Below are 26479 nucleotides of genomic sequence, written 5' to 3' on the forward strand. Positions count from 1 at the left end.
CGATAGGCAAGATAAAAAGTAGTCACAAATATCTTCGTGTCATCGTTTGTTATTCCACAATATCTTGTTTCGCTACCATACAATTAAGATTATTGTGAGGTGATTGATATTTCTATGTTGTTCTTCGGGAAATAAGTCTGGTATATCAATTGGTTCATGTTCACCTTGATTTATCAAAAGATTGAACAAAACTCATAGGTATATCAGTGGGAGAAAGATTTATATATTCAATTGACTTGTTTGTGCAAGACAGATTGGTTTATCAAGTCTTCGACTTTGGTCATAGCAACTCTTAATTGTGGATGATATCAGCTAAGGGAATCAAGTTCGTAGAGTCTTGCTGGTATTCGGAGACGTAAGGAGCGCAACTGTACCTTGATCAGTGTGAGATTGGTTGGGGATCAACTCCATTCCACTCCGAAGTTAACTTGGAGTAGGCTAGTGGCTGTAGAGGCTTAATACAGTGTGGTGTTCAAATCTGGACTAGGTCCCGAGGTTTTTCTGCATTTACGGTTTCCTCGTTAACAAAGCTTCTGGTGTCTGTGTTATTTATTTTCCGCATTATATTTGTTCGTATAATATAAATATCACAGGTTGTGCATAAGTTCAATAAATTGTGAATCCAACCTTTGGTTGTTGATTAAATTGATTGACACTTGAATATTTGTTTTTGATACCATCCAAGATATTTCTTATATTCAATCGGGCTCGCAAATTCCTATTTGTTTGATTGCAGATTGAATTGAGAAATTGAGATATAACTCTTTGATGTACTTTTCTTAAGATTGAGTCTGACTGTCTAGTTGATTCTCTTTAAAGTATATTGGAGTTAGTCCATACAGATTTCTAAGCGAATATTGGGTGTGTTTTTTAGACCCCTGCTTTTTCAGGATGGAATAACTAGATCTATTGATCAGGGAGGTTTGAATATTAAAAAAACTGCTAATCTTAATGAGGCTCTGCTAGCTAAGCTAGCATGGAGATTACTTACTGAGTCTGATACTCTTTGGTTTTAGACATATAAGAGTAAATATTTTCCAACTCATACTTGCACTATGCTAATGAAGAAACAGGTTCTTGGGTGTGGAAAGGGATCTGTAAGGGGATGGAAGTTATTCGTAAGAATTATTGTTGGGAAGTGGGAGATGGTAGGAGTATTAGTATATGGAAGGATGTTTGCATTCCAAATATAAATTCTCATCCGGTCTCTAATTTTATCTCTAATGCAATTCAAAATGTTGACCAACTAATCTTGAATACTGGTGATATGAAGATATGGAATGTTGACCTTTTGAATGTACTATTTGATAGGAACACTGTTGATGATATATATGCTATAAACTTTCCCATTACAGGTACTCATATACTTAGATGGAAGCCGACCAATAATGGGAAGTTTATAGTTAAGTCATCCTATAGGGTTATTAGTGATACAGGTTTAGGCGGCACTGTTCCTTCATTCCCCTGGAAAAATTTGGAAATCTAGCTTACCACCTAAAGTCAAACACCATATATGGAAAATAATGAACGATTGTCTGCGTGTTAGAGACAAACTTTCCAGACATGTTCATACAATTTAAAACATTTGTCCTTTATGTAAACAACATAATGAAACTTCTCAACACTTGTTTATAGATTGCGTTATAACTAAGAATAGATTACTGCTGCAGCAGTGCGGTGACGAACGAAGTTTCGAAGTGACTCCGTGGAATTGTAGGGGGCGTTTCTATTTTAACAGTTTTGCAACTATTTTTGTAACAGTTGTTTAATAAGAATTATAAGTGTAATATTTATGTGATACTTATTATCTAACAACTTTGTAACACTTGTTTGTAACAATTTTGAAATAACAACAGAAGCTTTAGATCCGATGGCTGAATTTTGTTGGTAATCAACGGTCAAGATCAAAATTGAAAGTATAGGTGACGGTGTTTTTTCCATTTTCACGTCGGAAATAACGTCAATCGGTTCAGCTTCCGATCGTTTTGACCTCGCCCAACCATAGTCATGGTTGATGACTATCCTATTGTCGATCCAATTTTATTGAAAGAAAATTAATGGGCGTTCAGTTTTTGCGATTAAAAAAAAAAAACGTTACAAACGGACTACATTTTGGCTCCAATATGAACACTAAAGGGACTACATTCGGTCGTCCTAATAATATGGTTTGCACTTGATGAAGTTCTTGCAGGTAATCTAAGTGGGAAAGTGATTCATGAATGGATTACTAGTTGGTATAGTGGTGTACCTAACTCTCTTGCTGGTTAGCAAGACATTATCATATTTGGAAGGTTTTTTTTTATGGCACATATGGAAGATGAGATGTGGATGTGCCTTTGATAATGTTCGATTGCAGGTGGAAGTCTTGGTTAGGCAAATAAACCAAGAAATAATGAATGGGTAAATGTTAATATAAGGCATTCTGCACCTGTTCATGCAATGCAAAATAATAGAATTGTGAATGGGTGGAAAATCCCAAGCGGGGGTTTTGTTAAAATAAATTTTGATGGCTCATTTATTAAAGAAACAAAGAAAATGGGAATTGAACTAATTATGTTTGACGATGCTGGGTTACGTAAAGGAGCAATATCATTCCGAGGGATAGCTAAAGACGAGGAAGAATCCAAAGTTAGAGCAGCATTGGAGGCAATCAAGTGAGCTAGAGAAAAAGGAGTACGAAAGCTGGGAACTGGAAGGAGATGCACTCAATGTTGTTAATGCTATCAGGAACAATGTTGAATCTATTAGTTGGACAAATAATAGTTTAATAATTTCTTATAAGATTTTATTTAATATTTTTAAGGATTGGAAGTGTACTCACATCCACATAGAAGGAAATAACGTAGCCGATTTTCTAGAAAAAAAAAGGAAGACAGAATATAAATCCTAAGATGTGGGATTATTGTCTTCCTATATAGTTAAGCATTCTTTTTAGGGAGAATATATATGCTACAAGTCTTTAATTATTAATATAAATCTTCTTTTCGCACTAAAAAAAAGAAAAGAAAAAGGTAGAGTTGCACAAGAACCAACCCTCCTATCCGAACCCGACCTACCCGTTTTTTTTGAAACCATACCGACCCACGACGGTTTGTATGCGGTTTTAATTTTGAAAACTTGTTGTAGATGGTTCGGTCCATGGTTTGATGTAAAACCCGAGTGAACCGGTCTGTAATAACCTGATAGCTACAGCTGTTGGTGAGAGTTTATCCTATCCATTTATACTTCAATACCATAAAACCTAAAGACCTATCCCGTTCTCACTAAATGCAGTTCTTTTTTCTAGTATTCTTACCCAGTTTTATACTTCATCTCTTCTTTCACTATGAGTCTCATCTCAGTTCTCAATCTCAACTCATCGAAGATTCAATCCATCACCATTCCATATTCGATTCAACAACCTACAAATTCATCCATTGTAATATATTGTGACGTCCAAGTTCATCTTTAACTAATGAATATGTAAAATTTGGGGTTCTGCTAAATTAATTAAATTGATTGTTTCCCTGAATTGAATCAACCAATATTGAAGAACTGAAAAAAATTCGGGTAAACCCACATTTTAACCCGAACACGACCGATCCTATACATGGAGGGTAAAACTCGGACCGCAAATATATTGGGCGGGGTTGGTTTGACATTTTAAAACCGAGGACTAGCGGCTCGGTCGATGGTTTTAGGTGAAACCCGAACCGACCGACCCATGTACAACCCTTGTTGTTGGTATGAATTCAGGTGGATAACACTCAGAGAGAAATGGAATGAGTATTGGACAATAGATTTATATTAGGATGTGAATATATTGCAGGAAGAAAACTAAATAATGCCTGAATTTGGCCAGGAATTCACCGGAGAAACAACCGGAAGTCAGTCAACGGTTGAGTCCGATAACCGTCCGGTGAGCTGGCACAGATCCGATTTGATTCGGTAAGTAAGCAATAACCAGACAGCCGAGTCAGGCCAACTGACTCGTTTCTTTGATCTTGACACCTTGGACCGTTAGAAGTCAACAGTTGACAAATTCTGGTTGCCGACAACAGTATATTCTGGTGACCATAAGGAATATTCTTACCAATTTCCATCGATGGTGTCATCACTCTGACAATCAATTTTGCATAAAAATTCTAGAGAGATTTTGACTCATGAGCCCTGGTGAACTAACAGATGGACAAAAACTTTGGGCTAGAATGAAGATTGGAAGGCTTGACCTAGTTTTGGAAAGAAAAATAAAAAATTTATTAAAAAAAAAAACTATTCACATAAAAGGGGATCGAAATCCTTGACCAATATATTTACTTGTTTACTTTTCCTTGTTCGTTATTAGCTTAGTTAAATTTATAGAAACCAGAATATCCCTCTTATTTCTTTATAAGGTGTCGGATACTTCATAAACTATTTTTGTTTCAAGCTGATCATTTGGAAATTTCCCAAGTGACAATGCATACTGTCTATGGCCATTGGGAATGTTTGAAACTGGATTATGAGACATTTTGAACAAGGTACACATACTTGTATGTATAACCTAGTCAGAATTCTGCAAAATGTATATGTTTGAAAACTGGGTTTGCAAACCCCTTACATCTGAAGTTCGGGAATGGGGGTTAGTTTGCAAACCCTTGTGGCATAAATTCACGAACTTCTAAGGTTTACAAACCTACCCAATTTCAGTATTAGAAAAAGTTCACAAACTATTTTATATGACTATGTTCACTTTTTCTATAAATCTCATTATCACTTATAAGACAATTTTATTCACAAAATCACTTTCGGCTTGTGTATTATTGTTTAGTATTGAGTGTGATAAACACCCTTAAGTGCTTGTAAGTTCAAAGGTATACTTGCCTCTATGGACTACCATTGAGCACGGTTCCAGTTTCATGGACTATAATGCTTATCGATAAGTGTTTAATTTACATGTTTCGAGTGTCAAATTTAATAGTTATTTTAGATATAATTCTTACATTTTACCTTATATTATGATTATTTTCTAGTTTGTATCTTATAGTAGATGAATCATCCAAAAAGGAGCTACAAAGTTATGAAATGAGCAAGGAAGTGAAATACTATCATTGGAGAGGGGCCAAATACAAAGTTAAAATCATTCAAATTCAATATTCCTTATATCTTGAAGAAAATTGAAATACAAACATTATGTAAATCGATTCTGCACATAATTTTACACAAAAAAAAAATCCGTTTTTTAACCTTCAACAATTTGTGCTTACGAAGGATTATATAAACTGATTGGATGTGATATTTTTTTACAAAAACTCTCAGTTTTGAGAGTTAAGAATCGGTGGTTAAGGAAAGTTGACATTAACCGATTGTATCTCGGGGGAAGGGACTTCTAAAACACGTTTTTGACTTCTACAACAATGAAACATGGTCCCAATGGGTTTCCAAACCCTAAAAGAGAGGAGACTTGAAGGTCAAGCATTGAACACTATAAAAGAAAATATTCAAGGCTCAAACAAGGATCTCTACTTCTCATATCACATTTTTTACATCTAAACCTCGGGTTTACCCCTTTATCGGAAACCATTAGCTTTTGCATCTTCTTCTTCTTTGTAATATGAGTAGCTAAACCTCTGTTGATTAAGGATGAATTCAATGTTCTAAGCGTGAACCCTGATTAGTTATACAAGTTATTTGGAGTTGTTATCATCTTATCGCTTATTTTTACCATATCTAATGTTTATGAGTGATTCTTAGATTGATTTGGAATACATGCTGGATCGAATACCTCACTACACATGTAAAAATCGTGAGATCTTGCAGAGAGATTCGATGGAGAAACTGCGAGCGAAGAAAAGATTTTAACTACTGGGATCAACCTGAATTCACAAAGCTTAAAGCGCTCAGTTGGGTTACACCTTTAGTGATATGTTACTTTGTGGTTCAGATGAATAAAATCTGGTAGTCCAGAACTCTTGCATCCAGTGATAGAAGGAGTTTTGGGGATAACACTGATCTAGCTATTATTTTACGGTTAGAGTAAGTATTTTAACTCGGTTAACGTTAAGTAACGACGAAGGATTTCTTAATCATCTTTCTTTTCTTATTTTTCGTGTATTTACTTTTTAGTTGTCTTACGACCAATCCCCCATAATTTATTTTATTGTGGTTTTGTTAATCTGTTAGAGCACTGCTCGGTTATACCCGCCAAACGTTGGTATGTCAAGGTTGGTTGTCATATTTTAGTATCAAAACTCATAATTCGCTTGATTATATTACTAGAATCAACTTCATTAGGTTAGACTAAGAAGTCTATAAGTGTTAAAAAATACAAGTATTACTCGAAGATCTGAAGAATCCGAAGACGTATAGACATAAATGAAGACATCATCTTTCCACCTGAGGTTAGTAATACATGACTTGACTTGTTTCCATTTCTATATATGGTAAGATTTCAAATCTTTTCTGATTGAAATCATAACATGCGAAGTTATATACATGAAACTCTAGTATCAAAGACTTCATCATCTTATTATGATCAAAGTGTCAAGAAAGAATACATTAATAGTTCTGAATGTTTTATATTGGTATATTATATTACAAAGTATAATCCTTATCTTATGAACTTCTTAATTGCGACATCCACATAATTTTTGTAACTCGTTACTATATTGTGTAGTAAAAATAACTTGATTTCATGCTTAGAAAAGTATGTTTAATTACATGAGTTTAAGGAAGTAGACTTACAAACTTGTTTCGTATCCGAAAGAAATCAATAGGATTGAAGGTCCGGTTTTCATTGAAGATCTAAGGTTGCACCTATCCTGACCTATATAGGGAATCAAGATAGAACCGATCATAGCTTATGTTAGGAGTAAAGGTAGAACCATCCTTACCTATATTAGGATTCAAGGTAGAACCGATCTTAACTTATGTTGGGAGTCAAGGTAGAACCGGTCCCAATAAGCAAAAACAATTTCCTTAGTCACGTACACTTTAGGGTTTGTGTGATTTGGAAATTGGATTTGAAAAATAGGAAAGTTCAAGATGTCAACATAATGAGAAATTTGAAAATGAGCAAAAATCTTATATTTTATTGTTCAAAGATATTCCTTAATACTGAAGGTGAGATCCCAAACCGAAATGTGTGGGAATCTTTTTGAGATTTTCGAATGTATATATTTTTGTTAACAAAACATTTTTTTCTTGATTATGCTAAACCTACTACGAACACATTTTATAGTATAATTATATGGATTTCCACCACAAGCTTCGACAAACTTTTCAAAAAGTTTTTCGTAAAATATCTGCCTTCTTTAGAGCAATACGTAGTAACAATATGTTTGTCTTCAAGAACAATGAATCCGTTTATGGATTTTGATTTCTCCTTTTAGGGTTGAGACATTATTGTCTACAAACAAAATAGATGAATAACAAAAATAAATAAAAGAACAACGTTTTAAAGTTAAAAAGAAAATTTTTGAGTTTTGAGTGGAAAAACTAGTTATAGGAAGATGATTTGATAAGAAAAATAAATTTGTATTTATAGAAATTTTTCTTAAATTTTGAAAAAATAACCGCTGGGATCCGACGGCTGAGAAAATAAAGCCGTTGAGAATGATGGATGGTTAAGATCGAGTGTGAGTAGGGTGTAAATGGAAAAAGGTCAAACAAATAAAATTTACGGAATGGGTACTCAGTATCCGTTTCAAATGTAAAACAGGAATTCAGTTTCCATAAAATAATAAAGCACACAGAAACTGATTTCCCTACTCTAAAAAGCTTATCAAATGTGATCAACTTTGAAATGTAGTTAAGGGATATCACTACAATTAAGCTACACAGAAGATCATGGTAGTTGGATTTCGCTACAAATAAGCTATAGGGAAGGGAAATCATTCACCATAGTGTTTGAGGTGCACCTCCCACCCATTTCACTTAGTTTCAAATGAGCTATAGCCAAGGGAGATCCTTGACCATTGTGCTTGGCCTAACAAGTTCTATAAGAAGCCCAAGTCAAATTATACAATATTACGCGATCAATGGCTCGATCCCAGAATTTCCTGAGATGCATCAAATCTTCAAGGAACGACGATGACAAGCTGGGTTAGCTATGCATCGTTAAAGCATGTCACGCACCCCTAATCTGGCTGTAGTTTCCACTTTCCAAAAGAAAAAAAAAAAGTCTACCGAGTAGAAAGCCGGTCCACCGTCCATGTACCCTTTTAACGCTGGGCTCACGCATCCAAGTTAGACCAAATGAGCCCATTTACCTCAAACCCTAGAAAATAAAAAGCTGTAAGGTTTTCAGTATAAAACCCTAGTTTGTTATAATCCTTAAAGTTCCTTCTCCTTGTTCTCTTCCGCAATTTCTCATCTGCGAAGAAGAAAAAATGGTGTCTCTGAAACTTCAGAAGCGATTGGCTGCTAGTGTTCTCAAGTGTGGAAAGAAGAAAGTATGGCTTGACCCTAATGAGTCTGCCGACCTTTCTACCGCTAACTCAAGTAAGTAATAAACGAACACAGAACACTAGAATCACTTGTTTCATTTGATTTCTTCTTATTAGTTGATTTTACTTGATTATATCAAATAGCTTCAGTTTTGATTTGATCGGAAACTCATTAATCAGTTCATTCATCCAATAACCTAATCTGTGAAAAGACAGAAATATCCCCATTTCTGTAAGATTTGGCCGCTGTTATCTTTTTAATGACGAGTTTTTGTAAGTTAGGGTTTTGTGATTCTTACATCAGGCTTTTGTTTGCGATTCTTATGTATGGGTTCCTGTTTTGTGATTGTTGTGTGTGTTTAGGGCAAAACATTAGAAAGTTGGTAAAGGATGGTTACATTATTCGTAAGCCAACTGTGATTCACTCTAGAGCTCGTGCTCGTCGTATGAATGAAGCTAAGGCTAAGGGTCGTCACTCTGGTTATGGTAAGTTAACAATCTATTTCTACTGTTGGTGTTATGCTGTTAATGTAAGCTTTCTTGTTTATTTCTTAAATTCAGCGACTGGTTCATATTGCGTGTGGTATAGAGGTAGCAATGGGTTAATTTGGTAGTTTCTTTGTGAACAGGTAAGAGGAAGGGTACCAGAGAAGCTAGGTTGCCTACCAAGATTATCTGGATGAGGAGAATGCGTGTACTCAGGAGGTTGCTCCGTAAGTACAGGGAGGCAAAGAAGATTGACAAGCACATGTACCATGATATGTACTTGAAGGTAAAGGGTAATGTGTTCAAGAACAAGCGTGTACTGATGGAAAGTATTCACAAATCTAAGGCAGAGAAGGCCAGAGAGAAGACTTTGTCTGACCAGTTTGAGGCTAAGCGTGCTAAGAACAAGGCTAGCAGAGAAAGGAAGCATGCTAGGAGGGAGGAGCGTTTGGCTGCAGTAAGATACTGATAAACTTGTTGATTTTCTGTTTTCAATTTTTATAAATTTTGACACTACATGTGTATCTTCGTTCTTGGCTTGATTACTGCTTTGGTAATGTTAACTATGTATGCATGTTATACTTGTTAAGGACATAGTTAACTAGCTGGACTTCTAGTGATGTGGAATAGCAATATTAGATATATATGTAGGGAATAGCAATATTAGTCTTGCCATTTCATTATTTACTGCACTGTATCAGACCTGCAGTGTAATTTTAAAAGACATTCTGGGTCAAGTTAAGTATAGGGAGTAGAAGCACTAAGATTCTATGTCTCGAGTCCCTTGTTATTTCCTCGAGTTGATCTTGACAAGTTGGTATAATATGCAACAGGGACCCGTCGATAAAGTGGCAGCACCCACAACCACACCCACACCTGCACCTCAAGCAGCTACTGGGTAAGAGTTTCTCCTTATTCCTGTTTCTTTTTTCTCTTGTATGCAGTTACTTTTGATCAATTCTAAGATCATTGTACTGATATTCGTCCTCTTTTCACCTTGATCTTCTTTGTAGGGCACCAAAGAAATCCAAGAAATGAGCAAACTGTTAAGAAGTAATATCATTGAGCAGTACGTAGAACTAGCGTTTTATTATAATAGTGAACTTTTTTTCTTGTGGACAAGAAACCTGTGTTACTGGTTCCTTATATTTTTGGATGCTATTAAACTTGTTTTAATTATCACAGTTGTTGCTTTTGTTTTCCTTTTATTGATGTTCTTTATTCATGATGCATTCTTAATGATTTTTCATTGATTTAGAAGTAGAATTGCTAAAACAATGGCTGAAGATCTAGGTTAGTGATGGATTCAGATTAGGACACAGTTTATAATCCAAATGTGTTATTTCAGATGTTAGCCTGTGAACTTGATACAGTATGTTACCAGTTTGGGATGAATGTTGGATGAGTCTTGGAATTTTCAGAAAAACAGGTTTCATCGTAACTTGAATAGTTTCCAGAGCATAACTGAATGGTTTCAGAAAAGAAAGATATTTTGCTCCAGTTATTGTTTTTGTTTATACATTTGGATACTATTCTCTTCCAACATTTTAGTTGTGGCCGAGGTTATTTGCGTTTTAATTCTGTGCTTGTAGATCGAGGAGGACCGAGTCTTTGAACTTGCGGTTTGACTCTTTAAAAGTTACTTGAGAAATGATTTTTAGATACCAAATTGGTTTCCCTGGATGAGACCCTTCTTAGATGGGGCAAAATCTTCATATTTCCTCTTCAGTGTCTTTTTTTTTGCCGCTGTATTTCCTCTTCAGTCTTTTCTGTGACAGTTTAATCTATCAACATAGCCACCATATTATTGCACTTATTGCACCACTGGTGAAGTGTCTGCTTACAAAGCATAGATTGGAGGTGTGATTGTATTGACAATGGAATTTATTGAGCACAATGCACTTGTATAGTATATTCGGTGAAGAGAAAAATAACATTAGATCTATGCAGGATGTAGAATCCAACCAGGGAGACCATTACAATTGCTAAGACTATGTAGGATGTGGAATCCAACCAGTTGCTGAGACATCGCATTGGAGTACTTGGAATACTCGGCGAATAAAAGAAGTTGGTCTTCCTGTTGATGAAGTGAGTCCAGTTATGTTCTTGACTTGACTTCCAGTAAGCCGGTGCCACCTAGCAGTTTTTCTTTGTAGTTTCTTGGTAGAAAGGCAATTCCTGATAGATAAAGACGTGGATCAAAAGATGCATCTACATAAAATCACTACTCCAGTTAGGTGATGCTTCTGAATCAGGACTATATGCAAAGCAAATGCAGGTCCGATCAACTTGGACGAATTAGACTTGCACTTCCACAACTCTTCCATGTTTAGATGGCAGTTTCCTGTTTTTTGAGTGGATGAACTAAAAATGGGCCCAAAACTTATGTTTCCTGTTTTTTGAGTGCTAGACTAAGACAGATCTTTTGATGTAGAGAGAACAACCGTACAAGACTTAAATTTGAAGAGAAACTGAAGAGAGCTTCCAAATGTTTTTCTTCGATCCACATTTCTACCTATAGAAACGTATTTACCACACCATACATTGATCCCACCCCATCTGATCTCCATGTGCAAGATAGAGTAGTATGTAGTTGTACTACCAAAAATTGTAAGAAAAAGAGAAGAAAAGTAAAGGCTCTTGTTCAGTTGAAGTAGAACATTCTCTGCAGCGAGAACCTGTTTTTCCCATCATTCAATGATGCTTTCATTTCAAACAATAAAAACTTTTAACACGAAATGAAGTGTATGTGTTTGGGGTAAAGTAATGTTGGTCGATAACTAGTGACCCCATTATACTAGAACTCTTCTGGCTTTGATTATTATACAAACAAGGATTTGTGGAAAATACAACTCTCCCAGACCACATTAGACTGATGATGATCACTGGGTTTAAAGTTTCGTCAATAACAAGAAGAAACAGGGTTACAATGGTCATACAAATTTTATGTTTCATTTCTTTCTATATTACAGCTCTAAAATCTCTCAACTTTACCAATCTCTGTATATATATAATAACTCTCATGTCTTCCTTCCCTCCTTCAAATTACAAATAATTAGGACTGCAAGAGTACGATAGACAATGTTAGATCCAGAGATAGACTTGTTTCCACCAACTTCTCCAACAATTTCATCAGTATCTTCCTCTGATTTCGACACTGAGGTAACCGGAAACAAAATAAAACAAAATACATACACCCGTTTCTTGATTTTTTTTTTGTTTATTTTGATGTTAGGAGTATTAATTTTATTTTTATGTTCATTGTAGTCTACAGGATCGTTTTTCCATGATAGAAGCACAAGTTTAGGAACCCTAATGGGAGTTAATATCCCATCAATTTCAGCTAGGGTTTCTACCCCTGATAGTGAAGACAACAATATCAGGACTACTGCTATTAATGGTGGTGGTAGAGGGAAAAGGAAAAAGTTGAAGAATAAGAAAGGGTTAAGAAGAGTGGTAATTGTTGATTCATCAGAGAATAAAGGGAATAGAAGATGGTGGCAACTTTGTAGAGATGAAGAAACAAGACCATCATCTTTAGCTGATTTTCTTGAAGTTGAGAGAAGATTTGGAAACGGGGATGAGGATGAGGAGTTTTATGGTGTTACAGAGCTTGAAGGTATAGTTCATCAACATCTTCATAATAATAATCAAAATCAATCAGCTGGAAATGGACGGTTGTTATTTGCTGATGGAAGGGTTCTCCCACCATCGACATCAGCAGCGGCATCATCTCAAGATGTGACAGTGGAGGGTCCACCAATTGTAGAGACTCTCTGTAGATTTCCTGTTTTATTTAGTGGGATTTGTAGCGGTGGTGGTGGTGGTAATGCTTCTGGGAATAGTGGTGTCGGTGTGTAGAAATATGTCTCTTCTTGGTTTTTTTGCCTTCCAATCTTACATTGTGATTTCGTTCCCCTTGCAAAATCAAATTTGTTTGTTTTCATTTTTATCTGAAGGTGTATCCGAGTTTATTGAAGTGTTTTTTAAGCAAGTCATGAGAGCATCACAATGGTCTCAAAAGGAAAAAAACCCGAAAAGCTACTTTACATTTAGCTAGCTTTTTGACAAAACACATTCCGAAAGACTGAATGTATACAGTCTAGTGCAATTAAAATGAGCACTCAACATTGGTCGCATTGGGTTGTTTGAATTTGCGCCTGGCCGGTGTTTATGAATGCGAATCGTAATTAGGCGGAGATATGACAGAATCCCTTCGGGGACATCCGATAAAAAAAGAGAATCCGTGGCAAGCCCACATTCAACATGCGCCTGACCGTATTTGTCAAATGTGAGCGGTTCAAAGAAAAAAAAACATTTTTCTTTTTTTTCTTTTGCAAGTCATGTGTATCACAGATAGGATCCATTACATGGACTATGTATCCCGACTAAATTGGGACCTACGCCACTTAATTAGGGCCTATAACTACATGAAAAAATAGGGCCATTAGGAAGTAATTTGTAGAAACTCCGTATCCACTATTTATATTAATGTCTAATATATCCTTATTAAATTAGTGATGATTAATTAAATTAAATTTTATTAAATTAGTAAGTGTTTGAGTAGGATTACAATGTTTGGATTAGAGTAGAAAATCATTTTTCTTTTTTAAGGTTGGGGGGGAAAGAAGTAGAGGGAAAAAAGGAAAAACTAGGGTTTGTGATTTTCTTAGCAAAAATAAAACTTTATAATGATGATGAAGACTCTAGTAGTGATGAAGAAGGGGGTGCATCAGATTATCATGATTTCGATCCTACCGAATTGAATAATTTGTTGAATGAAGAAGAAGATAAAGTGAACCAAAGAATGCTTGAGGATATTATTCAAGCACAAGAACAATTTCGTCCGGATGAAGAAGGTGATAATGCTTCTAATAAACAGGTATGAGTTGTAACGATCTACAAACATGTATTTGCATGTCCCAATTGCCGAACAAGGAAAAAAATTCAAAACTTTAACCATAATCGGTTTATTCGATAGCATGCCATAAACCGATTCTGGGTAAAATCCTCAAATTGGGTACCGGAACCGGTATTTGTTTATCACCAAATAAACCGATTGTAGTTAATTTTTGGCGTGATGGGTACGTGACGAGAATCGGTTTTTGTTGGTGATGTGCATAATCCGATTCCTTCACTTGAATAATCACGTAGAATACACAAAGTTGACAATCGGTTTATTTTCGTGCATATATAATACGATTTTGTAGAAAAAAGATCCAGGAGAAATGTGAACAACAATCGGATTATATGACACGAGAGGTGAACCGATTGTATACTTTGAAATTTTTACGACAATTCTTTAATCTGTCTTTATAGTTGCACATATAATCCGATTACCTGTAATCAGTTTACTCGACTGTAACATATAAATCGATTTTGAATCATCAACTTTTTGATATTTGTTGTAGATTGTTGTGGCGTTTGAAGAAGATCAACCCATAGCCGTATCTCTGCTGGGTCCTGATACCTCTGCCCACTATTTCACCGACTTGGAATGGAAAGAAGAAACGATGCAAAGAAATGGTTTATAGACAATGGAATAGAGATCAAATGCACGTTAGTTTTGGGTCGTTATTCAAGTAAAGATCGTTTGGAATTTGTTTGTGAGAGAGGTGGAAAGCAAGAAAGTCACTGGGAAAAGGACAAACTGTACGTGAAGAAGAAGACAAGGGAATACATTACTAAATCAAAGAAGTATGATTGCCCGTTTAAGCTTATAGTTAATACACACAAGAAAACCAATGATAGTAAGGTATACAAGCTCTATAAAGTGTTGAATGGTTGTCATAATCATGATGATCCGAAATCTCTTGTTGGACACGCGGCCTTTTGTGGGTTGAAACCACATCAATGGGAAACGGTAAGGTCTATGAAAGCGTGTAAACCAAGTGATATCCTTAGGAAGATTAAGGAGGATGATAAGGATAACTTGTCCACTTTGAGGCAAATATACACGGCAAGAGCACCCTTTAGGAGGAGGTCATGGGATCGTAGAGCGGTTATGGAACAATCTCAATGGTTAGCCGATCAACACGGATACACAATGAGGAAGCAAGTATTGGAAGCCAAAGTGACTCGTATTTTCTTGGCGCATCCGGAGATGATCAAGTTGGCATAATGCTTCTATCAAGTTTTGTTAATAGATGGTACATACAAGACCAACAAGTACAATATGCCGTTGTTAAACATTGTTTTCCATACTTCCGACAAGCAAACTTTCGCGGTAGCATGGGGGTTTATGGATCGGGAGAATGATGTGAGTTTTACTTGGATGCTAGAGACCTTGAAGGAGATATACCGTGGCGATCAAACTCCGAGGATCATAGTAACAGACAAGGACCAAACACTAATGAATGCCATTGGAGTGGTTTTTCCGGATGCTAAGCATTTTCTTTGCACATGGCACATACAATGCAATATTAGAAGTAATTGTAGGGGTCATATCCAAAATCCAAAGCCACAAAAAAGTACTGCTCGTGAAAAGGCCGAAGATGAGCGTCTTCAAAAACTAACTCCGAAACAAAGAGAGGAGGACAAGAAGAAAAGGAAATCGTAGTATGAAGCGAATGGGTTATTATGGAAGGCTTTTCAACATCATTGGGATTTAATGGTACACTCAATATTAGTGTCCGAGTTCGAATCCTACTTGGAGAGTTTTATTGGGCTACGGAAGAAAGATTACGGGAAATGTGTGGTTTATTGCTTGAAGGAATTGTTGGATCCGCACAAGGAAAAATTTGTGTATGCTTACACCTACCAACACATGCATTACAAGAATGATGTGACAAGTATCGCGGAAGGATCTCATGGACGTTTGAAAAGCTTGCTCCAAGGGAGCCAAAGCACCGTGGTTACATTACAAGAAGCCATCCATGAATACACCAAGGCCGATATCATCAAGATAACCGCTCAAATGGAAGAGAGTAGGATGAAAATCATCACAAGATACAAGGAACACCATTGGTTGATTAGAAATTTAAATTATAGGGTGTCTCACTGGGCAATCATTTTCATGATGAAGGATTACAAATATTATGTGGAAAAGGAGATGGGGAGATGAAGAATTGAATGTAAATGTATGACGATGACGGCCTTCAGATTTCCGTGTCGTCACATGGTCGCCAAGTACCAACGAGGAATTCCTTTTGAAATCATTGATCCGTTTTGGAAGCAACTTACTTTCAAACCACCCCCAACCGAAGAACCACTCGAATCCTTTATGGACACGGATATTGGAAAAGAAATCATCAAGAAATTCGCAAAAAAGGATGGCTTGGGAAGAAAAGTTTTGTTGTATGACTTAAAACTAGTCGCGAACCCCCATATGGTACTGGTCGGAGACCCAACGGTGCTACCGCCGACGGGTATACCACCTTCCATCATGGATAGGAAACAATAAAGGTACGAGTTTAAGGTTGCAATGAGTACCGGAAAACACCCGCTGCTGAGTCATAAAAGAATCCTTTGTCGACATGAGAAGGAAGACGATAAATATGAAGATGCAAAGGTTCCAAAGAAAAGGGATCGACCGAAGATGGGGGAAAGCGGGACAAGTAGCGCACAAGCCAAGAAAAATGCTTCAAACGTTCCTTCACACATTGAGAATGAGGAGGCACCGGCTAAGAGGACAAGGGGTCGACCAAAGAAGGGAGAAAACGGGGCAAGTAGCGCACAAGAGAAGACAAATGTTTCAAACGTTCCTTCACACTTTGAGAATGAAGAGGCACCGGTTAAAAGGAAAAGGGGTCGACCAAAGAAGGGAGAAAACGGGACAAGCGCTCCTTCGCAACATGAGGATCCAATCGCTCATTCGCAACATGAAGATCCAATCGCTCCTTCTCAAGAGAGTCAAGAGCCAATCAATCTAATCGTTACTTATCAAGAGACTCAAGCGAGTACAGCACGAGTATCAAGGTTACGTGCATGGAAGGGAGAAGCAAGACAAAAGGGTTCTATGGTGACTCTGAGGGACGCTCTTGGTGATGGAAGCACGCCTAGGGATGAACGAGGTAGACCCCATCGAACGTGTTACACCATATTTGAGGAGTATTACTCGAAACTTCCTAAAATCATTAAGCCCTATGTGTTATCCACCAACGACGTGGATGCAGATGGGAATTGTGGTTATCACGTTGCGTCGGAACAAATATGCCATATAAGTTTGGCGGACGATGAGAACCTAACCCAATGTCAATACTTTAGAAAGATGATGGCCTTGCGCTTAGAAGAAGACAAGGAATTTTACATATCGATGATGAAGGAAGGAAAAACAAGACAAGACAAAGAAGGGATTTTTGAAAAATTGGTTTCTAGAGTACAAGGGCCAAGAGGGAATGGACCAATTACTCGAGATCATTGGATGTGTATGCCTCTATGTGGTCATTTCTTGGCGGAAACATGGAGTTGCGTTGTTCATCTATTTGTAAGAGATCATGTTATACATACGCACCAAAATACACCATTTAAGGATCGGAGAATTGTTTTATTCAACCATAACAACATACATTACATCGGTCTTAGAGTACGTGATGATTGTCCATTACCACCGGTAGATAAGTTTAACAAGGTCACGGAGGTCACCAAGGAGTGGCTAAAAAAATACGATTCCAACATGAGGCGATGGGAGGAATTGATCAAGCCGGATCAATTCGATGGTCTTCATTTGTTGGAATGAGTATTTTCCTTATGTTAAAAACTTGATCTATCGAATGCTTATGTTTGTCGCTTTCTTATATTGTATTTTGCAAACTTGAACCAAGCTTAATGAATGAAAGTGGTTTTGTTTTTTTGGGTAACTTGGACTCATGAAATTTGTAACAGAATCAGACTTCTAAAATGTTTATAAAGTCCGATTCTGGAGGTAGTTTGCTGCAGCTTTTTCAGATTCGGTTTATACTGACGATAATGTAGTCCGATTGTTGGCATACAGAGATTTCAACTACACAATCGAAGTACATATGGTCCAAAATAATCCGAATAATAAGTCAGAATCGGTTGATGTGTTCACTAACGTAACCCGATTGTAGTTGATGTTCATCACATCAACCCAGAATCGGGTTATGTAGGTTCACATTAAAACCCGATTAAGATTACAATCGGATTACTATGGTGAATATATAAACCGATTCTGGGTTGGTTTTCAGAATTTTTCTTAAAGATTTACTGTAAATCATTGTAGAGTATCTCTTAGATGGAATGGTTTAAAGGGGATTTTAACTCAATCACTAGAATTTCTGATTATGGGTTTTCTTATTATTTAACAAAATGAAATTAGATTTTAATTGTTGTTTGTGATTGATTAGGATTTAGTTTTAATTTTGATGGAAATTGAAAAATAAAATGAGTTTGATTAGTTAGGATTTATTAATTAAGTTATGATTTAGTGTTTGTATTTGTGTTAGAATAATTAAGGTTTCTTTAAGGGTTAATTTAGTGATTTTACAATCTTTTAGACACCCCTTATCATTTTCTATTGGGTGGTTGAATAAATCGATAGGCCCCAATTAAGTGGCATAGGCTCCAATTTAGCTAGGCTATGTATATGTGGCCCTTGCTTATGTTTGAAATTAATAAATTTAAACACACTCATAGTTCTTCAAAAACATTACTCCCTCCGTTCCTAATTAATAGGCTGGTTTTGTTTTTAGAGAAAATTAAGGAAATTAAGAGAACTAATCATTGAAAGTGGTCCTCATGACACTTGTCAATAAAAGAAGTGAATTGAAATGGTCCCCATGAGTCATGGGCCATGACACTTGTCAGCAAAAGAAGTAAAGTAAAATAATCCACATGACACTTGTCACCAAAAGAAATTAACAGAGAAGTGGTCCCAAAAAATTAAAGTAACATTTGACTTTCTCAATTAAGAAACCAATCAATTTTTTTGAAACATCTATTTATAGAAACAAGCATATTATTTAGGAACTGAGGGAGTAGTACTTATTCGATCTTCTTCGATATCGGTTGACGTGTGTTCGAGTGTTGGAAACGTATTTGCTTGTTATAAAACTATCATGATACGCTCCTAACCATTCATATCAATCTTGATTGAAAGGCTTAATCAAGATGAAAGAGTATGATTGGAAAATGCGTTTTAGACTTTTTCTCAATCGAAGATTCGTAGGATGAAATTTGTATCTCAAAAAAGAGACAAGCAATTGCGAAGTTCATAAAATCAAACCGAAATAATACATTTCCAATGTGATTTCAACATCAAGATGTTTCAGGTGCCTTCATTTTCCTAAGTAGTTGAGAAAAATAAACTTGAACAACATACAATTAGTAAACTACTTAACCAATGGGGATTAGCCTAGTTGGCAAGGGATTGAACTCTCAAGTCATAAGTTAGGGGTTCGACGCCCGCGCAGATCGTATAAAAAAAACTACTTGAATTACAAATTTAACTAAAAAGTAAGCTAAATAATACACTGAAAGAAAACATAGAGACATAATGTAATAAGAATAGATATGGGTTCTAAAGATTCATGAGCTCATGGGTAAAAATTAGTTTCTTTGCTTCCATATTAAACTGAGTTATCATGACATGAGCTAGGCAAGGACGAAAAATATAAAAATTCAAATCAAGAATCAGAAATATTAGAGGACTGGCCCAAGAGTAGGCAAAGAAAAATGACCAACTTAACAAACAATAGTCGATGGGTACCACAACTTTATACCCAACTGGCTACCCAAGACCCGACCCAAGATTTAAAACCTAGGTATTAGAAAGAAACCTAAGGATGACAGAAACACGGTGCAGTAAAATAGATCAGTCAAAATGAAACAAGATCCATTGACGATCACAAACGAGAAGAACTGATAAGAAGAAAAGAAAGTTTAGGAAAGCTTGATAAATTTTAAGAGATTGACTTAAAGAAGATCAAAACCTAAGAGTTAAGATGAAACAAGAGAAATCTAAAAAATAGGAAACGATCAAGATTCAAATCACCACACCCCGTAAAGTCTTTTGCAAATCAACAAAGAATAAGATAAGAAGATTTCACTGATTAAATAGAAGTGACAACCTTTTGAAAGGAACCACTAATAAAAAATAACCCAAAAAATAATAATTGATCAAAACTCTGAGAAATATTTTAAGAGAACATGGATAACTAAGAAGAAACATACACATAGAGAAAATAAAAGAGAGAAGACCTTGCATGAAGCTCAAAAAGATTCATAAATAGCTCCTCACCGCAATCATATAGCTTCATTTGTGTTACAATATTATTTATCCACCCAACTCATATTGTTCATTCTCCAGATCTGAAGCAGAGTTTACTTAGCCAATCATGGCGGCCGAGTTTGAAAGAAAATTCAGATATTTTTTCTTTGGAGAGAGGAGAGTCGTTTCTGGAGGTTCCGTTGAGTTTAAGCCTCGATTTACTTGAACTGAAATGTTATTTGAAAATCAAATTTAATTTACGTTAAAAAGTGAAAAAACTTAGAAAATGGTCAAAAAATCTATATAAGAAATGCAGAAAAATAAAAAATGAACTTTATCCTCCCAATAAAAAAGAACTTTCGAGACTGAAAATTATCAAAAATTACCAAATAATGATGTCTCACAATGGAAAAGGACTTGAGAGATTGAAAACGAGCTGAAAGTATTTCTATTCGAGCACCATAGTTAAATGGTTTGTTTGATAACTACTATTAATTCTTCAACTTTCTTGCCTCAGTGACAATTTATGCATCCGAATCTTCCAAATGATGGCAAACACTATAATACACCAGATATCAATTCTTTTATCTCTAAACTTCGCTGTTTCCAATCTTAGATCACATATAGTATTAGAAACATTTGTACTTCTACTTTGTAGAATACTTCGAGTGGGTACTAAATAATATATGACATCCCAAACAAGGAATAACTATACCTTAGGAGGAACAAATATTATATCCAACAGTCACGCATACTCCACTGATGTTGATCTTTGCTTAGAGTTGTATATAATTTTTATGCAATAAACTTACCCTCCAGACAATCATCAACATCAACTTGAATGGTAAATGAATTAAGATTATCTCTCAGCTCTAATATGTCTATTTTTCCCGCAAAATCCAAATCTCTTTTGAATTTACAGTCTGATTCTCAAATCGTTAGACCAAGGTTTGAACCTTTACGCCACCGCTCAAGAAAAAAAAACAATATATTTTGTACACTTTACATTATGGATGCTCTAAGGGATTTATTAGACAAGAGTGATTTGTAGACTACATTCTTCATACGTTGTTGTTCACCTATAAAGACGACCTATGTTAAGAAACTAGACATAGCTAATGCTTAGGGTTACCCGTCTTACGCATTTTCCCCAGATCAAATCTTGCATAATTATCGATGTATATGGTAGGTATTAATTACTCCCTCCGTCCCCTTTATATAGGCGGAGAAGTATAATTCTCTTAGAATAAGAAAATATTTGGTTTTTGTAAATTTCCTTGATGTTGTCTGATTTACCCTCGTTAATTCTAATACATTTATCTAGGAAACATGGAAAATATCAATAGAAGTAAGAGTTTTCATCCCACTAAAGTATTAAAATAGTGTAATTGTTCTTGGGAATTATTAAAGGCATTAACTAAGCTTGTTAATGGTATACTTTTTAATAAGGATAAATATGGAAGAAACCACATTGAAATTGGTTTTATGCCTATCTATTGAGACTAAAGAATTTTACTTCTCCGCCTTTATATATTAGAGACGAAGGAAAGGGAGTAATTTACACTTTATTTGTACGAAGTGTAACTCATCCAATAACATTCTCATATAATTTGTCCACTTTGGATATCATCAAATGAACTGTAAGGTATGAAATATGAAAATAGAAATAAGGTTAAAGGTTTTCTAAACATAAATGTGCAATTCAAGTTTTGTGAGGCTTTGTTGTTAGGCTCATAATACTTCTCAAAATAAAGGTACAAATAATAGATGCAGTTAGGGTTCGTTCTTCATATGATAGTGATGAAAGAACCTGTCTAACTTTCGTTAACATCATAGTTTGCCAATTCGTTTGCCACTTAGTTGGCTTCTTTATAGTTGTGTTCTATTACCGCATTTGGGAATTTTTGTTTTTATTTGTTGTTTAATTTCCGTTATCACACTAAAAATATACCAATGCCGTTCACGGTCGCACCATATTTTGATAAGGAAAATACAGTTTGGCCGATGTCTATGCACTGTTGTTTTTGTGGCTATTAGTCAACGGTCTGACTATCTGCCTGTCCGAATGTTGCAAGAATAATTTTGAATAAATAAATAAAGCTCTGATTTAAAATCATCATAGGACATTTGGTCTAGTGGTATGATTCTCACTTTGGGTGCGAGAGGTCCCGAGTTTGATTCTCGGAATGTCCCTTTTTATTTTGGCCGAGTTTGGACCCCCTATTTATTTTGTTCACTTATTTTGAGCGAGTTTGGACCACTTATTTTGGGCGAGTTTGGACCCCCTATTTATTTTGTTCATTAGCGTAGATAACCCGAGTGTAATTTTTTTTTTCCTTTTTCCTAACACCATACTGACTGTAATTTTTTTTTTCCTTTTTCCTAACACCATACTGACTGAGATGATAAGTAAAGGTATGCCCAAAATAGACATTTTATTTGATGAAAAATAAAATGATGGTTAATCACGCATTCTAGATTTCTAGTGATAAGCTCATGCATGCATCAAGCCAAACATAAATTTGAAACTGATAAAAACACACACATAAACATATATTCCCTCCATTTCTAAAAGACAGTCCGGTTTGATTTTGTCAAGATATTAAGGAGTCTATAATAGTTTACATTTCTACCCTTAATTACTTGTCTATTTTATTTCAATAAATATGTTAGTAATAAAAACTACTGAAAATTGTATTGAGATTATAAATAGGAAATTAAAGAAGGAAACTAAAACATATCCTTTTATAGAAACATTATCAATAAAGATTGTATACTTATGAGTATAACCCTAATAAAAAATTTAATTTGGAACCATACATGTATTGTTTTCAAAAAGAACTAAAGAATATATTTTTTTCATTAATTATACAGATTTTCATTAATATTATAAATTAGGTCCCATTAAAAAAGAGTTTATGAATATAAAAAACTTAAGGGTATGTTAGAGACTTCATTGGAAAAATATGACTATGAACAGAAGCTGGACACATTTTTAAAACATACCAAAATGAAATAGAGGACGGTCTTTTAAAAACAGAGGGAGTATTAATCAAGATTAAAAGCACATTCTTCCGGCGAGTACATAATGAGAAAAGTGGGGAAAACAGAGGGAGTATTAATCAAGATTAAAAGCACATTCTTCCGCCGAGTACATAATGAGAAAAGGGGGGAGAAGTAGGAAATGGGAACAAAAAAAACAAAAACAAAAGTACGAAATAGCCACTGCTTCAATCCTACTAATAGATTTGCAAGACCGGGATACAAGTGGGCAACGGATATAAACTTATAAAGCTAGCTTTTTCTACCAGGAGTAGAAATCAAACCGGATGCAACCTCATGCACCTGCGAAAAAAAGAAATAAACAAACGGTTAGAACCAAATCCTCAGTGTTTCATCACATAATATACATTAAAGTAATCTGAACTATGAGTACTTTAAGTAGCTACAGTTTACGTACATTCAGGTGGTGCATTTAGATTGCATTTTTTTGGTACACCCATTGCAAGTTCCGGATCAACGCCAAAAGCAGGAAGTATTACTTTGTAAGTACAAAGGCAATGCATGTCCGCAAGTTTCATAACATCGCAACACCCTGGTGTTGGTGGTGGAGGTGATGTTTGTCCTGAGCTGATTGCTGGTAGACATTCAGCTAGCTGACTTGAATCCATGTTGCATATTGTTACTCCCTTGACTCCTATTCCAATCATCAATACGACTACTGCCATTGCAAAGCCTAATGCCAAATCGCTTGTCTTACTTCCCTTGGTCATCTTTCTCTCTTGCTAAACTTAACTTCCTGTCGATGATATGGTTCACTGTGTAGTGCTCTTATTTGAAGACCAATTTATAGAGAAAAAGTTGAAAGGAAAATTGAGACTTGAAATGTGATTTTGTTTTTATTTTATTATCAGCTGCCTCTTGGAAGTTGGAACTATATACAGATAAAAGGAAAATCGGGTTAATATAATTAGTTTCTACTGGAAAACAGTGGAAACATCCGGGGTTCTCTGAGGTTACAGAGTCCGGGACTATTTAGTTGGTGTTGTCATTGAGATATAAGTAACACATAAAGCTGTTGACACAAGTACACGTGGTAATCTAGAGATAAAGACGATTCATGGGAACTGGAACTATCTTGTAAGGGAGATGAGGACGTGTGGTAAATGCAACTATCTGATAAGGGCGATATATATATAATGACGCATGAAACATTCTAGGGAAAGCAAGACATGGCTGCTAGCCTGCTACAACAAAAGCTATCTTCTGAAAATAAAGTAGGCAAATAAAGCAACTAACCGACTGAAAATAAAGCGGAAATACTGCATGTAACTGCACCGACTGAAAATAAAGTAACTGAACCGCCTGAATACCGAGAAGTGTAGTTCTTTTTATGCCTATTTCTATGCACATGTTAAAAAAAAAGTTGTTTGGCATACCAGGTGGCATGGCAAACGAATTACGCCATTATGAAAAAATCACGGAGCGACCGAGTTTCTAGCGAGTGTTATTGACAACAACGCTAGCGATATTATGAGTATCGTTGGCGTCATACATCCCATCGCTCGATATAAATAGTGTATCACTGGCGATATTAAGATTATCGACCAATAGATATTTTGCAACGACTATTTCCCCGTACTGGTTCTTATATATACGCCCTTGTATTTCTCCAAGTTACTCACACCTACTTCTACTTATATTTCACCAATTTCTCTGTTTCTATTTCCATTTTAAATTTCATAATCATCAATGGAGAGATCCAATGAAGAGAGGAATGTTATTGTGAATCGCTTTAGATAACAACAAGAAATGCATCGAAGGAGGTTGCAAGAACTTGATGATGAGGAAGCTGAAGATAATAAACTAATCGACACTTTGATGCTTGTACATACGAGCCAAATACCTAGAGTTCCAGAAACACAAGATGTTAGACAAATATTTACGAAAACCAACCGAGAAAGATGTTAGACAAATATTGAGGGAGAATGAGGAAAGGGGATTCCCAGGAATGCTAGGTAGTCTCAATTGTATGCATTGGGTATGGAAAGGATGCCTTGTTTATTGGGCCGGTCAATATAATGGTCATTATCCAAAACCAACAGTTATCCTTAAAGCTGCTGCTCTTATGATTATTGGATATGGCACACTTTATTTGGTCTTCCGGGTTCACAAAATGATATTAATGTTTTGCACAAGTCGCCTCTGTTTGAAGATCTGAAACATGGAATTTTCCCCCAAGTCTGTTTCCCCATCAACGACCATCATTACACTCATGGCTATTATCTTGCGGATGATATCTATCCAAAATGGTCCACCTTCGTTCAATGCTACCGTCAGCCTCCTGCCGGTGCATTGGGCCGTTCATACCGGCATTTTAACGATTCCAAAATGGCATTGAGGAAGGATATGGAACACGCTTTTGGAATTTTGAAGAGGAAGTTCGCTATCATTTGTGACCCATATCATGGGTTGAGTCCTCGTGAAATGCACAAGACTATGCTCACTTGCATAATTCTTCATAACATGGTAATTCAGGAAACCCGTCGTGATTCAGAGTGGACTAACTATGAAGATGAAGATTTGCCAGAAAGAGGCGTCCCTGCAAGGAATTATGCTCAAATGACTAATTACATTCATAACCGAAATTTGTATGACAATTTAAGAGATGATCTGAGATTGAATCTTTGGGAAGACCATGGAAGACAATGATTAAGTTATGTATTTTAATTTAAGTTAATGATAAATAGACTTATTTAATTTAATGAGCAATAACATTTCAAATTAATCAACTGTTCATTTCAAACTAAAATTAAGTAGAATGAAACAACAACATATCAAATTAAAATGCAATACTTCAAACTAAAACTTATATTAATACATCAATCATCTATATGAACTATAACATCAAACTCATCATCGGTTCCATCCTCATCATAATCACCATTGTTAGTAAATCAAGCTTGTTGTTCAATCTGTGCTTGAATCCCGTCAAATTCGATTTGCCACACATGTTTTTGCTGGGTGTTCATAATTGAAGTGTTAGCATGAAGAATGTTATGCTTGTCATAGTCAAACCCAATTTCTCTTGAAAAAGACGACTTTTTTTACTCTCCCTGTTTTGAAATTTCCTATCAACTTCTCTTTGCTTCTCGATGGACTTTTGATGTTCCATAAACTCCGCCATGTTAAATCCTATGGAACCCCCTCCTTCTTGAGCTAATTTTCTTGCCAGTCTTGCATTGTTCATCCCTGGAAGTTTTCTCTTACCATCATCATAATTATTAAAAACTAAGTTACCATTTGGGTTTCTTGCATATTATCTGGTGAAGAATTTGATTGTCCTGGTGAAAATGGTGAAGAATCTGGTGTTGAAGGAGAAGAATTATATGGTGACTTTTCAGGTACTTGTTTATTAGTT

At 35.7% G+C, this 26479-nt stretch overlaps 3 protein-coding genes and 1 non-coding gene across 4 annotated transcripts; 3 read left to right on the plus strand and 1 right to left on the minus strand.

The window, feature by feature from the left end:
* The first annotated feature begins 8253 nt into the window (after positions 1-8253).
* LOC113348870 (60S ribosomal protein L19-1-like) lies at positions 8254-10116 on the plus strand. The gene is made up of 5 exons (XM_026592763.1): positions 8254-8460; positions 8769-8891; positions 9035-9348; positions 9725-9789; positions 9905-10116. The coding sequence occupies exons 1-5, from the start codon at positions 8349-8351 to the stop codon at positions 9927-9929; spliced, it is 639 nt and encodes a 212-aa protein (XP_026448548.1). The 5' UTR covers positions 8254-8348; the 3' UTR covers positions 9930-10116.
* Positions 10117-11577: 1461 nt separating this feature from the next.
* LOC113348869 (uncharacterized protein At3g17950-like) lies at positions 11578-12843 on the plus strand. Its single transcript, XM_026592762.1, has 2 exons — positions 11578-12053; positions 12159-12843. The coding sequence occupies exons 1-2, from the start codon at positions 11973-11975 to the stop codon at positions 12750-12752; spliced, it is 675 nt and encodes a 224-aa protein (XP_026448547.1). The 5' UTR covers positions 11578-11972; the 3' UTR covers positions 12753-12843.
* A 9336-nt stretch (positions 12844-22179) lies between these two features.
* TRNAP-UGG lies at positions 22180-22251 on the plus strand. Its single transcript has one exon. It is a non-coding gene; the product is annotated as a tRNA-Pro (tRNA).
* A 1144-nt stretch (positions 22252-23395) lies between these two features.
* Positions 23396-23831, minus strand: LOC113351788 (putative lipid-transfer protein DIR1). Its single transcript, XM_026595721.1, has 2 exons — positions 23519-23831; positions 23396-23403 (listed from the first exon to the last, which is right to left on the minus strand). Exons 1-2 carry the CDS (start codon positions 23829-23831, stop codon positions 23396-23398), a joined length of 321 nt encoding a protein of 106 aa, XP_026451506.1.
* Between the last annotated feature and the right edge of the window lie 2648 nt (positions 23832-26479).

The sequence above is a fragment of the Papaver somniferum genome, chromosome 2 (assembly GCF_003573695.1).
Source record: "Papaver somniferum cultivar HN1 chromosome 2, ASM357369v1, whole genome shotgun sequence".
NCBI classification, from domain to species: domain Eukaryota; kingdom Viridiplantae; phylum Streptophyta; class Magnoliopsida; order Ranunculales; family Papaveraceae; genus Papaver; species Papaver somniferum.

Coding starts and splice junctions, on each gene's coding strand:
- LOC113348870 (XM_026592763.1), top strand. CDS start 8,349: ATGGTGTCTCTGAAACTTCAGAAGCGATTGGCTGCTAGTGTTCTCAAG. Junction 8,461..8,768: donor CCTTTCTACCGCTAACTCAA/GTAAGTAATAAA, acceptor GTGTGTGTTTAG/GGCAAAACATTAGAAAGTTG. Junction 9,349..9,724: donor GGGAGGAGCGTTTGGCTGCA/GTAAGATACTGA, acceptor AATATGCAACAG/GGACCCGTCGATAAAGTGGC.
- LOC113348869 (XM_026592762.1), top strand. CDS start 11,973: ATGTTAGATCCAGAGATAGACTTGTTTCCACCAACTTCTCCAACAATT. Junction 12,054..12,158: donor CCTCTGATTTCGACACTGAG/GTAACCGGAAAC, acceptor TGTTCATTGTAG/TCTACAGGATCGTTTTTCCA.
- LOC113351788 (XM_026595721.1), bottom strand. CDS start 23,831: ATGACCAAGGGAAGTAAGACAAGCGATTTGGCATTAGGCTTTGCAATG.